This window comes from Melospiza georgiana, chromosome 14 (assembly GCF_028018845.1).
Source record: "Melospiza georgiana isolate bMelGeo1 chromosome 14, bMelGeo1.pri, whole genome shotgun sequence".
NCBI lineage: Eukaryota > Metazoa > Chordata > Aves > Passeriformes > Passerellidae > Melospiza > Melospiza georgiana.
The window spans coordinates 12,045,622-12,059,508 of NC_080443.1; the positions used below are offsets into that span (position 1 = coordinate 12,045,622).

Sequence of the window (13,887 nt, forward strand, 5' to 3'; positions counted from 1 at the left end):
TACAAATTAGGAACAAACACTAAATGTAAAAAATTAATACATTCGTGAGTGATATTGGGAAGGATGAAAAACATGTTCAAAAAGTGAGACAGTATAAAGTTTATTTGGTGAATATTGCTACTTAAAATTACTTTGGTTAATATTTGCCATAATTTAACAAGTGCAAAAGACTTTTTACATATTTACAAATAAATGCTAGATTTAGGAGGTTATTCTAGGAAGAGATAAACCTGACAAATTTTAGAGACTGTTCAGGCATAATTGATAAAATGTCATTCTATGATAAAAGGTTATTCCTAACCTAACAATATTTGGTACACCAGTACTGATTCAGAGGCACATATTTACAGACCTGGTTATCACCTACAAGCCATTTCATGGTGAAAAGGAAGATTTTATATCTAGATTGCAAGTACAATTCTTCTGTACCTAAAAGGGATGTCCAGTGTTATTTCCTACACTTCCTTTTCTCACACAAGTATTAAGGCTGTGCTCAGAGTCACCTGCATGGGAGAGAGCAGCAAAGATCACCCACAAAGGAAAGTTTTAAAATTTCTCCAGTGAAATGTCATTATTTGCCATAGGTGTGATGCTCCCCATGGGAGGCTGTAAATATTAGTCATTATTATTTATTGCGAATAACCTTTTTTATTATTTATTCTGTGGTGCAATCATATTTAAATGCAAGCAGCTAACACTGTGTTCATGTGTTATTCAGGGTACAGTCTCTTCTTGGTTGCTGCCCATGAGTTTGGCCATGCAATGGGATTAGAGCACTCCGAGGACCCAGGGGCTCTCATGGCCCCCATCTACACCTACACCAAGAACTTCAGGCTCTCTCAGGATGACATCAAAGGGATCCAGGAGCTGTATGGTAAGGTCCTCTCCCATCAGCAGAACTCATCAGAAAATCAGCCAGCACAGGCTGAAATCTGGGACTCAGAATTTGCAGTAAATTACAAATGGCACAATCCCACCAATGCCAGAAACATCCTCTGCTCCTTTCCCTCTGCTTTATTCACATTACCAGGCCTCCTACCTCAATCAAATATCACAACTTAAGGATGACGGATCACTAAATTTACTGAATGGAAAGGAGCATCAAAGCACCCCATAAACAAAATTTTAGATGAGAATTTCTAGTGCCTTTACTGGGACACTGAAATGCCGTGTTTGTCTCTAGCTTGAAATACCTGATGTGGGTGGGTTTGGATGTCACTTTCTGAAACAATCTGAGCTTCCCAGATTGTGACCCCCTGCAAGAGGGGAAGGACATTGTTTCCTGTGTCCCAGCTTGGAAACAGCTCACATTGCCTTCCCACAATTCAAGCTATACCATCACAATAACATTTGCAGAAAGTGTGTGGGAGCTGGAACTTCAGTGAAAATGTATTAGGCAGACTCCTAAAGAAAAAGTGAATTTAAGTTTTTTTATGTAGCTACATCTTTAGCATTTGTTCTTTTCTCCACAGACAGTAAAATGCATAAGTGGTATCATGATTGAGATTCCTTCCAAGGATACATTTTCTACCTTGCAGAGGCACCAGTACACTACAGTCAATTAAGCAGTCATTGCCATATTCCATTTCTCTTTCTGTGCTTTTCACTTTTCTACTGAGAGATCTTTTTAACTGTGACTATATTCTACAGTATTTCCCACTTCAGAAATTTTAATAAGAATATGCCAAAAATATTATCACATGAGACAAAAATCCGATTTGAATCTTCATTATTCTTTGTTCTTAGCTGCTTTAATTAAGAATGGGAATTGAGACATGGTCAAGATTAAGTGAGTTTTCTGAGCCCATACTTTTGATAAGAGTTCAGAACTTAACCCAGGTGTCTTAAAGCATGCTTCAAGATCCAAGATGAAACTATCCTTCTTTTTAACTCATATAACCCTTTACAAACAGCTTTCCATGAACATGACTCCAGGGCTCCTATGTATACAGTATGTATACAGTAAAAAAGTATTCAAAAAACTTATCTTGCTTTGTTATCATCACAAATCAACTACACTCAATTTTTTTCTCATACAGTAAATTAACCCAATGTCTGAGAAAAAGAGGCAAATGCCTCAAGCCAAATAATAATACCAAATAAAATAAACCAGATGGCAAAATGCGTGCTCTGAAAAGCACATTTTGATTCTTGATGAGGGCAGAAAGATCATACAAATGGCTCAAAATGCAGCTTTGTAACTTGCCAAATATTGGCACTTCTTTAAAAAAGATAAATCCACTTTGACTTCTTTCTCAGCAGAGCTGCACATAATTCTGAGTGCAAGGACTTTGAAATCTTTATCTTCTTTTTAGAAGCCAGCAAAATAAAAATTGTAATGTTCACTTCTGAACCCAGTGTAATCACTTGTAGTCATCTCTCAGGTTAACCAGGCAGCTCAGCCCAGACAGACACAGACAGGCACCATGTCTCAAACAAGGCCACAAAGAGGATAAAGGCAGGAGTGGAAGTCAAGGCTTCCTCAGCTCTGCTCAACCACCACCCTTCTTCTGAAGAGATTTTATTATCAGTTTTTCCTCCTTCAAGAACTCTCTCCAAATGATTACCCTTTTAGAAACCATGGCAGCTTTTGTTCTCCATGTAACCTGTGCAGCCCTTCATTTCCATGTGACAGAATGTCTCTGTTCACCATCACAGAGGTGTCACCTGATGTGGGGCCAGGACCAGGACCAGGACCAGGCCCACAGCCAACCCTGGGACCTGTCACTCCAGAGCTCTGCAAGCATGAAATTGTGTTTGATGGAGTCGCACAAATTAGAGGAGAAATATTTTTCTTCAAAGATAGGTAAGTGAGATAAATTGCTTATCAAGAGAATTTTAAGTGAAGGAATCTGTGAGACCTATTCACCAAAATCTAGATATTTGTTATCAGGCACAAAATCCACCCTTTGTTTTGTGTGTTCAGAGGTGGGAAAGTATCCTGATCAGCTCCTAAGGGAAATGGAAATGGTTTAATTCAGTCATTAAATAACAGCATTATGTGACTCATGGCTGCTGTAACACATCAAGGACACTGGTGACTGGGATGGGCAACATGTGTGCAAAGCCTCCAAGACAGAAGGCACCAAAGGCATTTTGAATGCAAAAGCAGGGACATTCCTCATAAAATGAGGCGGCAGCTCAGCTGCAGCTCCCCCTGCCTTTGCCAGGGCCTGTGTTACCCAACTGCTCAGCCATGAACAGCATCTCCTAAGAAGTGTGGGACTTGGCAGCACCATTGTGAGAGACACTAAAGCTCCTTTCTTTAGCTCCTTTTTCAGCTAGATAAATGAAGCATTTATTACTATGCTGCATGGTCTACTCACCAGCTGTTAGTAACAAAAAAAACAGAGTTATTTAGTTGATTTTTTATGGGTAAATACCATGATTCCATATATTTCCTTCTAGATCCAATCTATATGGTATCCAGCATAATAGTGCTTTAGGTTTGAAGTTGGACTTAATCTTTATCACAGGCTTTGTGTTTTAGCAATACAGAAATGGAATTTAAACCTTCTGCTTGTAAGAAGCTTCAATCTGGTCTGTGGGTATCACCCTGATACCTTTTGTCTTCTTTCTCCTGGCCCTGTCAGCCACAGGCAATGACTCCTACTGGCAAGGGACATTCTTTCCTTGGCCACCAAATGGCCCCGTAGTACTGACAGATCAGCCTCACACAAAGCCCCACAACCCCATACAAAGCTGCCCAAAAACAGTGCCCACTTTTGCTAATTTGGTCATCACAGTGCTGAAGTATTCACCTGAGCTCAGAGCCTCAGAGCCTCCAAAGGAAAAACATTCTCACAGCAGTAAAACCCCACCAAGTTCCACAGCATTCCCAGCTCCTGCTCCTCCTCTGCTCACTCATGGCCCTGGGTTTTCAGCCAGACCTCCATCTTGCAAACCAGCAGTCACACACAGGAACAATGTAAAATCTATCCCTAAACCAGCAGTGTGATCCAATATTCCATATAATCCCAACAAAATAGAAGTATTTTGCATTTAGATACAGTTGGTCTAAGAACTATGCAAATACCAAAACAATCTGTTCAGACTGGCTCAGCCTTCATCCAGCATGCAGCAAAAGCAGACAACTGTTGAATTGTTTTGCTCTGGAATGGCTTTGCCTGTCAGTCTTGCAGCTTTCCAAGTATCAGGCAAACAGCATTGTGACTCACTTGTGGAATTCAAGAAACAACTGTGTCTCATGTGTCGTGTGACTTTTATGATTCATGAAAATTACCATAGAATCCAACTGTCACATGGCGAAGTGAGTAAATAGCAAAAAGGAGGTCAAATATGGTTAATTCTTTCCAAAAATAAAGTATTTTCCCTCCCCACCTCAAATCAAGGAAAGGAAATATCCAGGAAATGGGAATTACAGGAATTATGGCTGTTCAGCATAGAGAACAGCTGAGCTTTTCTATTGGGAACAGAATGCCCAAAAACAGTATTTCCACAGATGGTGAGTGAGAGTGAACAAAAGTTCACACTTTGAAATTTATCAGGACACTAAAAAAGACCCACTTTCAATAACTGCATATAAAAATCATCATCATCATCATTTCAAATATAGGTGATGTTAAAATATGATGTAAAATACCTGCTGTAACGAAATTACTAAATCTGTCTATAAATATTAAGATTTATTATGGATGAGTTAAAACATATTATTGTGTTCAAACTGAAGTGAGAAAGCCAAATAATTAATGTCAACATTTCCTCAGTAAGATGTGTAGAAATAGAAATACCTTCTACCCAATTCAAAAACAAAATAAAATTCATCTTTGACAAAGTTTCCCTTTCCAAAAGAAAACCTCACCAATTTAACAAGTCCCTTGAAATATGTGGTTTATTAAAAACCTGGTGTTAAGTCTCTGTTGGCCCTGGAAAGTTTGAAATTCATGCAGATAGCAATTACTGGAGCTGGTTCAGCCATAAATCAGAACCAAAGTGACTGAGAGTTCTGTAACTTGGATTTTTAAAGGAACTACTTTTATGAATGCTGTGTTATAAAGATTTTCTATATGAATGTCCATTCCATATTACATTGGATCTTCTTTTCTGTCTAAAAAGAGATGCATGAAATGAACACTATTACCTATTACAGCATGCCACATGTGGTTTAACACTTTCAAGAGGAGTAATTAGACAGATGGCTTATTCTTTGCCTCTTTTTTGTAAATGAAAATTAAGAGTCATGCTCAGAGATGTACATGTTAAAAATACATCTATGTATACAAAACATGGATACGGTGACATATTACTATCTTCATTATTGATAAAAATACAGCAATTTGTTAAATTAATTTAAGACTGCTCCTCCAAATTTTAGACCAAAAAAATACAGTTTAATGTCTTGGGCTGCTCAAAGGTATAATTATTCTAGGCAGGAATGGGTAATAACCATTTATACTCTGCAAAAAATTAAAATGCCAGCAGCACCTTGAGCTTCAGAAACATATTAATGGTAAAAGCAGTTTGACCTCAGAATTTAACAACTACAGCTTGGTGCAAGAGCAATTCCACCAGCCTGCTGATTTTTCATTTTATGACCAAGTCACAACTTTTGTTCTGTTGGGGAAAAAAGTTCTTTGTTCTATGGAGGACGAAATAGCAGTGCCATTTTAAATACCAAAGGCCCTCAGCACAAAGCTTTGCCATTTAAAGATAATTAGAGCTTTTTAAAGCTTAAATCAAATTATCATTCTCCTTATACATAAAATAGCCAATAAATTACCCTTTGCATTTCTCTAATGAATGCTTTTAGTGCTAGCAGTTTCTTTTACAGCCAAACTCACTTCCAAGCACTATGATATACTGCTATTAAATTTGAACTTTTAGTCCCTACAGTAGTAATTGCAAGAGAGTTCATGGAATGCAAAACTCTGCTTTTGTTAAATGTTCATCCATCTCCTCCATCCACAGCACCAGGAGGGCTCTATCAGTTTAAATACAGCATAAATGAGTTTATTTGTATGCTCAAAGTACTTCATTTGTGTACTCAAAGCATAGGATAAATTTTGCCCCGATGCAAAAAAGCAACAGGAGCAATCAGCACAGCAATTTCACCTGCACTCTAGCATCCAGCTTTTGGTGCAGCTCCTCTAGCAGCATAAACTCCAAATAAATGAGTTTGCTTTTTAGTCAGCGGAGAGAAGAGTTCCGAGTGTGCGCATGTGTGCGTGTGTGCGTGCTCACGTGGCTGTGCCAGGAGTGATGAGAAACAGATGTGCTGCTGAATTAGTTCATTGTAAATCTTGTACAATTTTCTGTTCTGCTCAGATTCATGTGGAGGACTATAAACCCCCGAGGAAAACCCACAGGTCCTCTTCTTGTTGCTACATTCTGGCCTGATCTGCCAGAGAAAATCGATGCTGTCTATGAGGCCCCTCAGGACGAGAAGTCTGTGTTTTTCTCAGGTATTGGTTTTAAAGGCTGTATTTTTTTACAGGTATGGGGTTTAAGTTTCAAAATATAAGTATTCATTTACATAATGTACCTGGGACAGGGAACAGCCTGTCTAAGAGCCAGCAGAGCTGACAGGTAGGGTGACAGGTCTCCCTATTCACAAGTGGAGGATTTTAGGACAAAAGCTGGATCTGAAAGACTCAAAAGAGCATTCAGCCTCCAGTACAACAAAAGGAGAACTATAAGCACCTAAAAAGAGAGATTCAACAATAAGCAAAACCAAAAATAATAATTATTTAAAATGCAAAGCAACAACAACAGTGGAAACTCTCTTTCCTCAGTCCCTGTTCTTTCTTGTTTCCTTCCATTTTAAGCTATTATCTCAGCACATGTTGCTTGAGAAGACTACATTTTTTTTTTCTCCTCATGCTTCTCCTTGTCTTTTGCCAAGGATTGACTTCCACTCTGGCTTCCAAGCATCTTCCTTGGTGGCTCATCAGGCAGAGGATCCAGGCAAGCTGCCTCCATGGGAGAGGAGGAGGACAGGAAGCTCTGCTCTGTCTGTCACATAAGGTTCAGCTGAAGTGGCCAAATGAGCAGAGCTGTGAGACTGTTTTCAACATGAAGAACTGAGCCAGCAAAACCTAGGCTCCAGTATCTACTAAAAACATGACTAAACATCTCCAGTCATGTAAAAACCATATGGAAAAGCTGCTGTACATTTTCTGTACAGGAGAGAAAAAAGTAATGATAATCTATTCCACATGGCTCAGAGGCCATTTGCTTCAGTTTACATGGATGGGAGAAAAAACCCTAAAATTAGTCAGGCAAACCAAAACACTTCAAATATTGCATATATTATATATAATCCTGTCACATCTATACCTCTCCTTTTCTTTATAAATTCCAGGAAAACACAGCTAACCTGCTTGTTTAAAAAAATAAATAAGAACTATCTAAAAACAAAGATTGGTTTGAAAATAACCCAACTGTCTTAAAATACTCATAGTCCTTACTTCTAATACTAGCTAGTCCCACCCTTTGCTCCTGAATAGTGAATCAATAACTTCCAAGAATCTCAAATGCTACATTTTTCTCACATTAATACTTTACTTACTTACTTGCCCACTACAACAAGATCAAAAAAAATGTCCTTTCATGAATAAATCTTTTCATGGCTTTCAGACAATCCAGTGAGGCTATTTACTAAGCAAATTATAATTCCATGTGAAGAATATGGAACACTACTACATAGCCCACTAGTACATATCTGGAGAGACATGAGATAATGTTTTGTGACAAAGGACAACATGAACTCTGAGCAAAAACTTCCTGTTAATCACTCAGTAAAACTGGCCAACAAAACAAATAAAGGGTGACAATGAGCTGCTGTATTGAACACCAGGTGACCCTGCCTGGTTTCAATTTTCAACATACAAAAAGTTTCCTGTATAAACTACTTGTTTTAGCATATAACTCCAACGTACCAAGGCAGTGTCTGTCTCAAAGGTGCACCAGCTAAGAAGGGGGGAAGCAAGAGAAATGAGGGGATGTGTTTTTCTGAGGCAAGGAGCACTTCAGTAGCAAAAGCAGTGGTAACCACAGTACACTTGGAATGTAATCATAAATGGTAAAATACTTGAAAGTCTAATGGTACAGCTAGCATAATAAAAAGTCATATGGCTAAGCAAAAAGGAAGAAATACCCTTTTGTTACTGAGTAATAAATAGTTTTTTCTCCCCTTCTTAGGAAATGAGTACTGGGTTTATTCAGCCAGCAACCTGGACAGGGGCTATCCAAAGAAGCTCAGCAGCCTGGGGCTGCCCCCTGATGTGCAGCGTGTGGATGCAGCCTTTAACTGGGGCAGGAACAAGAGGACATACATTTTTGCTGGAGACAGATACTGGAAGTAAGCTGCACTGAATGGTGGTGGGATGCTGTGAGCTGAGCTGTCTCCAGGGCTGAATGCACCCTGAGCTTCCAGAGGGGGAACCAAACACAGGGCACATCCCCTGGGAGTGCAGAACAAGGGCTGCCAGGGCGGTGCTGTCAGCAGGAAATGCTTCAGTACAGCAACAGGGAACTGGCAGGTATTTGAGAAAATAACAGCCTCAAAAACAGCAATGGAAGAGGGTATCTGGGAGTGTCTGTCAGGCTGCCACCACTAACAACTCATCCCTGTGCCAACCGTGTACCAGCAACTGCCCCACATCAGTCCCTGGCTCTTCAGAGGGGCATTTTGTCCGTACTGTCAGCTCACAAATGCTGGGAGAAAACTCTACAAGTAATTCCTTAAAAATACACTGAGCTCCAGTCACTTGAATCCAAAGACAGACCGGATTGTCTAAGAAATTCTTTCACTGAGCCATCAGGTTTAGAGGCACCAGATTTAATGGAAACAGCAGTGTGACTACCAAAACCTGCTGGGGATGATTGTAAATCCTTTCAGCAGCTGATGCACCATCACTTACACCTTTGTTCTACTTATATAGTTGGCACTGAGGAAATCTGAACAAGCCACAAGTGTATCTGTAAGTACTTTGAGAAAAATCTTAGCTTCAATTCATTTGGACAATCTCTCAATCCTTTTCATGTTTCCAGTGAAACTCAGGTGACCTGCTACCATGCTCTTATCATCTTAGATTAATAAAAAATGTCCTTAAAAATTACTTTTTTAAATGAATTTTTTCAGAGTCTACTAATTGTATGATTGTATTTAATAGAATTTCATTACCATAACTGCCAGGAAGATCTGGCACAAAAGACCATCTTAAAAAGCAGAGGAGAATCTTTGTGAGTTACCTCTGTGCTGTCAAGATGGCATCAGAACAAAAGAGAGGCCCTGACTCCTGCAGTCACTGTCAGAGGCCTGTCCCAGGAACAGGACTGCACTTCAGGAATGCAGACATTACACAACAGGCTGAAAGTGGACCCATTCATTAACTGACAATTTAGAGGAAAGTTAAATATCAGAAATAACCACCAGAAATCTAAAAGATTCTGCAGTCTTTAAGGGTTCATTCTGATAGATGTTCTATATAAGATATCAAAGGATGTCTCATTATAATTGAGTCCATTTTATGTGAACAATAATTTCATGTTATGATTAAACTGAATGACTTTATTTTGTCCTAATGGCTGTGGATTCCTGTAAGTAAATAAAATACTCTTTCCATACAATTGCCACTTGATCATAATTTTCCATTACTTTAAGGACAGTAGTCTTCCCCATTAGCTTTAAAAAAAAACTGTAAAAACTTAAAGAATGTTATTAAATTTTTATTGTCATATTGTAGAGACCATTTAAACACAAGTAGTTCTAATACAGCCATTTGCAGCACTTCAGACTGCTGCTAAAACCTACAAACTATGAGTTAAAAAGCTGCTGGTTTCCTCTGTACCAACTATTGTTTTGATTAACTGTACTGCAGGGCCTCCAAGTAATTCATCACTCCAATCACAGACAGTATTTCTATCAAAGCACCTTATCAAGTGCAGTCACTGAAGAATGCATAATTTATTGTTAAGGAAACAAAATAGGATTAAGTGATTTCTATCTGTGTAAAGAAGAAAGCAAGCAGTTGAAAATCATTTCAGAACAAAAAATGCATCTCTGTTGAAGAGACTCTATAACCCTTAAGTATGTGGCTGTTACATTTTATACAAGGACTCTGTCAGTGGAATCAAAATACTTACATACCATAGTCCTTCCTGTGTCATTATCACACTTACTTTAAATGGGGTTTTTGGAAGCCTTCTCTCTCCTTCATTCCAGCCACAAGCTATTTTAGTGTTATTATAACAAGACTGTTGAGCAGAGCAAAGTTTTGTGAAGGAGGGGAAAAGGAGCTGGCTCAGATTCCACAGCTGAAATTTTAAAGCTAGCCAGCAAGGTATTAGATTTTCCTTTAAATAGCCCAGAAAAAAATCATAAGGCATTTAAATTAATCGTTTAAATTGATTTTGACCAAGCTAGTGCTTATTAGTACTGGTGTAACTTTGGATATATTCCAAGTAGTTCCACAGAGCAATGAGGGAAAAGTAATCTGAGATACTTATGGACATGGATAAATAGAAATTGGGAACATAAATGGTTTTCTCCCTCCAGTACTGTCAAAGACAACCCCTCTGAAGTCTCCTGCTCCTGAAGAGGTGCTGGAGCTCCTGTGGGGTCATTGAGGCCTCACATGCTGTACTTGAAGCCTGGTTCAGACTATTTTGCACATCACTGTGCTCAGGACACCTCCACACCTCCTGCTCAGCACTGATTCCCATCCAAATTATGTTTCTGGAAGGAACTTTCCTTAGGAAGTGTAATTTCAATTCAGAATTGCATTTTTGAAGGAAAGATGTAAAATTTCACAGGGTTTTAAAGGAATCAGTAATAATTATAATGAAATACAAACCATGTTACAATCTCAGTTATTATATTTCTATTTGTTTTGTATAGTCACATTTGCTGAAGACACCCTGAAAAATTATATTACAATTTAACATTAAATGCAGATTTGTAATGTAGACATGTAATTTCCTTCAGGTACAATGAAGAAAAGAAGAAAATGGAGCTTGCATCCCCTAAATTCATTGCTGACTCTTGGAATGGTGTTCCAGATAACCTCGATGCTGTCCTGGGCCTTGGCGACAGTGGTAAGCTGTAATTCTGATTTAAATCACTAACAAACTCTCTTATTTTTTTGCTGAAAAAATTACTGGAGACTAATTCCTTGTGGTCCATGATCAGGAGCCAAATGGAGCCACCCAAGGCCTGATGCACAGGATGTCCTGACACCAGGGTGCATGACCGAGCCAGTCCTTGTGGCTTGGACATTTCCCAGCTCCTTGACACTCCCCAGGTTCCTCCACACAGTCCCAGCACCATTTCAGCACCATCCTGCCCTAGCACAGCCAGAACTCAAGGATGATAATCTCCCCAATCACAGGCATGAATGGGTTCTATGTTGCAATTTTTCTTATTTCCTGTGCACTCCAGCTGAGATCCTGGCCCGTGGTTTTAAGGGGCCTTAAATTTTGCACAGATATGCACTAAAGTCTGAGAGCAACGCTGGTGTCACATGAGTCCTGACTCAGTCACATTTTCAACATCTATTTTGCCAGCAAACATTTCATCCCAGAAAACTCTGGCTCACAAAGCAGTGACCTTAATAAGGCTCCATTTAGCAAGAGCTCTCTTACACAGGATGGGAATTTCAATGTATTTTAAAAATATATCTTTTTAATAATGCAAATACATATTAATATTTTGGGAAATAAGTCATTCAATTCATTAAGCTTCATGAAATCACAAAGACAAAACATCTTTCATCAAGAATTATGTGCTCCATAATCTGAGCATGTTTATTTATTTATTTTAACAGGATATACCTACTTTTTCAAAGATCAGTACTATCTACAAATGGAAGACAAGAGTTTGAAGATTGTTAAAATTGGCAAGATAAGCTCTGACTGGTTGGGTTGCTGAACCATATGAGATATCAATAACCAAATATTTACTTTTTTGTTATATGCCTTATCTGTAATTAGAAATAGATCTGAATGTTAATTACTGGACCAGTCTGGTACTGGCACCAAGACACTAAGTACCAGTACTGTACACATCAGATAATTTAAGAGTATTTGCCTCCTCAGTATACAAAAGATGTTTACTATATATTCTGGTACAATTTTTCTGTTGTCATGCGAGTCATAGTGCTATGAACAGAACAGCCATCATTCTTTATTGCCTTGGTGCTTAAACAAAGCCTTGGAACCTTTGGAGACTGGATCATGCCCCTCTGTTATTCACATACCAGATAGGCTCAAATGAGATGTACCAGCAGTGCACTTTGATTTTTATTTTTTTTTAAATACAGCTCTGTTATAAATGGATGGTTTGTCTTGATGTTTTTCACCCTCTTACAAGTTTGATCATTACTTCCATTTATTTACATAATAATACAGAAAGGCACAGGTTGCCTCAGGATCTGCTTTGTGTTGATGCATGATAGAATCATGGCAAAAAACTGTGTTAAAGTATTGTTTTAAAGTACTTTTTATTTTAATACCTTAGTTAAATTTAGCAATTTGCTTCATGCACTTTGTTACTACTATATAACTTGTTTATATGGATGGAAACGATTCAGATTTTTGAAGATAATGAGTTATACATAAAAGTCAAGTATTGTTTAACGTGTTTTATTTTTCTGTTCTTTATAATATTGGGGGAGTTGTTCAATTAGGCTTTGTTCTTTTCACAATCTGATAGAATGTTTCTCATTAAAAAATAAACCAGAAAAGAATGTCCCACACATGAAGTGCCAACAATACCAATAAAATCAAATTACACTGTCAACACTACTCATGGCCAGGCTTCCTTGTATCACTTGAAATTATAAATCCAGTAGCATGTTTCAGTGCATTACCTGTCAAAGGTAAAAACATTACCCCAGTACATAAGCACACAGGGGAGTTATTTAGAAACCCTGGTTATTTTCTCTGTTGGTTCCAAGGTGCAACTGCAGCAATTTAATTAAAGAGATGATACGGCCCCATGTCTGTGCACAGCCTGCTGCCCTCCCTGAACAGTTTCTGCTCCTGTCTGTCCTCCACACTCCATCACAGCCCAGGCAGGAAGAGAGGGTGTATGTATCCTACAGGGATGGAAGCTTGAGAAACAGGGATGTAAACCCTTATCCTGCCCATGAGATCAGACACCATCTGGCCAAAGATCTTATCCTGCTCCATGCACATGAAACACTTCATAATCCTCTATGCATCAGGCAAGGGGTCAACCTAGGTCCTTCTAAAAACATCTCTAAGTCCATGATCCACAGAACTGACCAGTAACTAATACCTGAGCCCATGATCTGGTTTCTTCTCATGTCCTCTACACCTTCATGTTTGTTTACACTCGGAGCTTTCCTGCTCTAAGCAGAGTTTTTTTTACTATGATATTCTGAAAAGATACTTTTTCTAAAATGGCATTTGCCAAATCATCTTTTAATTGCACTCATCTAGATATAACTTCACTTTAGGATGCTGTCAATTACTATAGACAATCCTCACCTGGATGAGCCAACACTATTTTTACTTATGCCAAAAGAAAAGATGCCTTATCTCCTCCTCAGAATACTCATTCTCATTAGAAATCATTAATCACCTTCACAATTAGTCTTGCACCAGAGCCAACAAAAGAAAACACAAAACAATAGTGGCTCTAATTGCAAAATGTTAATGTTTCAGTTTTTACAAACACCTGGCAACTTTCTCAGATCTATTTCAGGGATGTATGATCTGTCCTGATCATAAACATCTTCCTGCACTAGTGCTGAAAATATTCTCTAGCTTTAATGACTGCCAGGCATTCCACTGCAATAATTTAAGCTGTTTTAAGAATCCTCAATAGTCATTCCCTGAAGATTTTTATGTTCTTATGTCAATACTGCCCCAACATGCCTACCCTAGCATCTGTACTTAATA

General features: G+C 38.5%; 1 protein-coding gene across 1 annotated transcript in view; it reads left to right on the forward strand.

Annotated features, from left to right (window-relative positions):
- The window catches only part of MMP2 (matrix metallopeptidase 2), a 28,203-nt gene extending 15,445 nt beyond the window's left edge, over nt 1-12,758 (forward strand). Inside the window, exons 8-13 of the mRNA XM_058034033.1 lie at nt 719-874; nt 2,659-2,806; nt 6,286-6,422; nt 8,161-8,320; nt 10,949-11,058; nt 11,787-12,758. Coding sequence (XP_057890016.1) covers nt 719-874; nt 2,659-2,806; nt 6,286-6,422; nt 8,161-8,320; nt 10,949-11,058; nt 11,787-11,890 — 815 coding nt within the window. The 3' untranslated portion in view covers nt 11,891-12,758. The remainder of the gene's footprint in view (nt 1-718; nt 875-2,658; nt 2,807-6,285; nt 6,423-8,160; nt 8,321-10,948; nt 11,059-11,786) is intronic.
- The last annotated feature ends 1,129 nt before the right edge of the window (nt 12,759-13,887 follow it).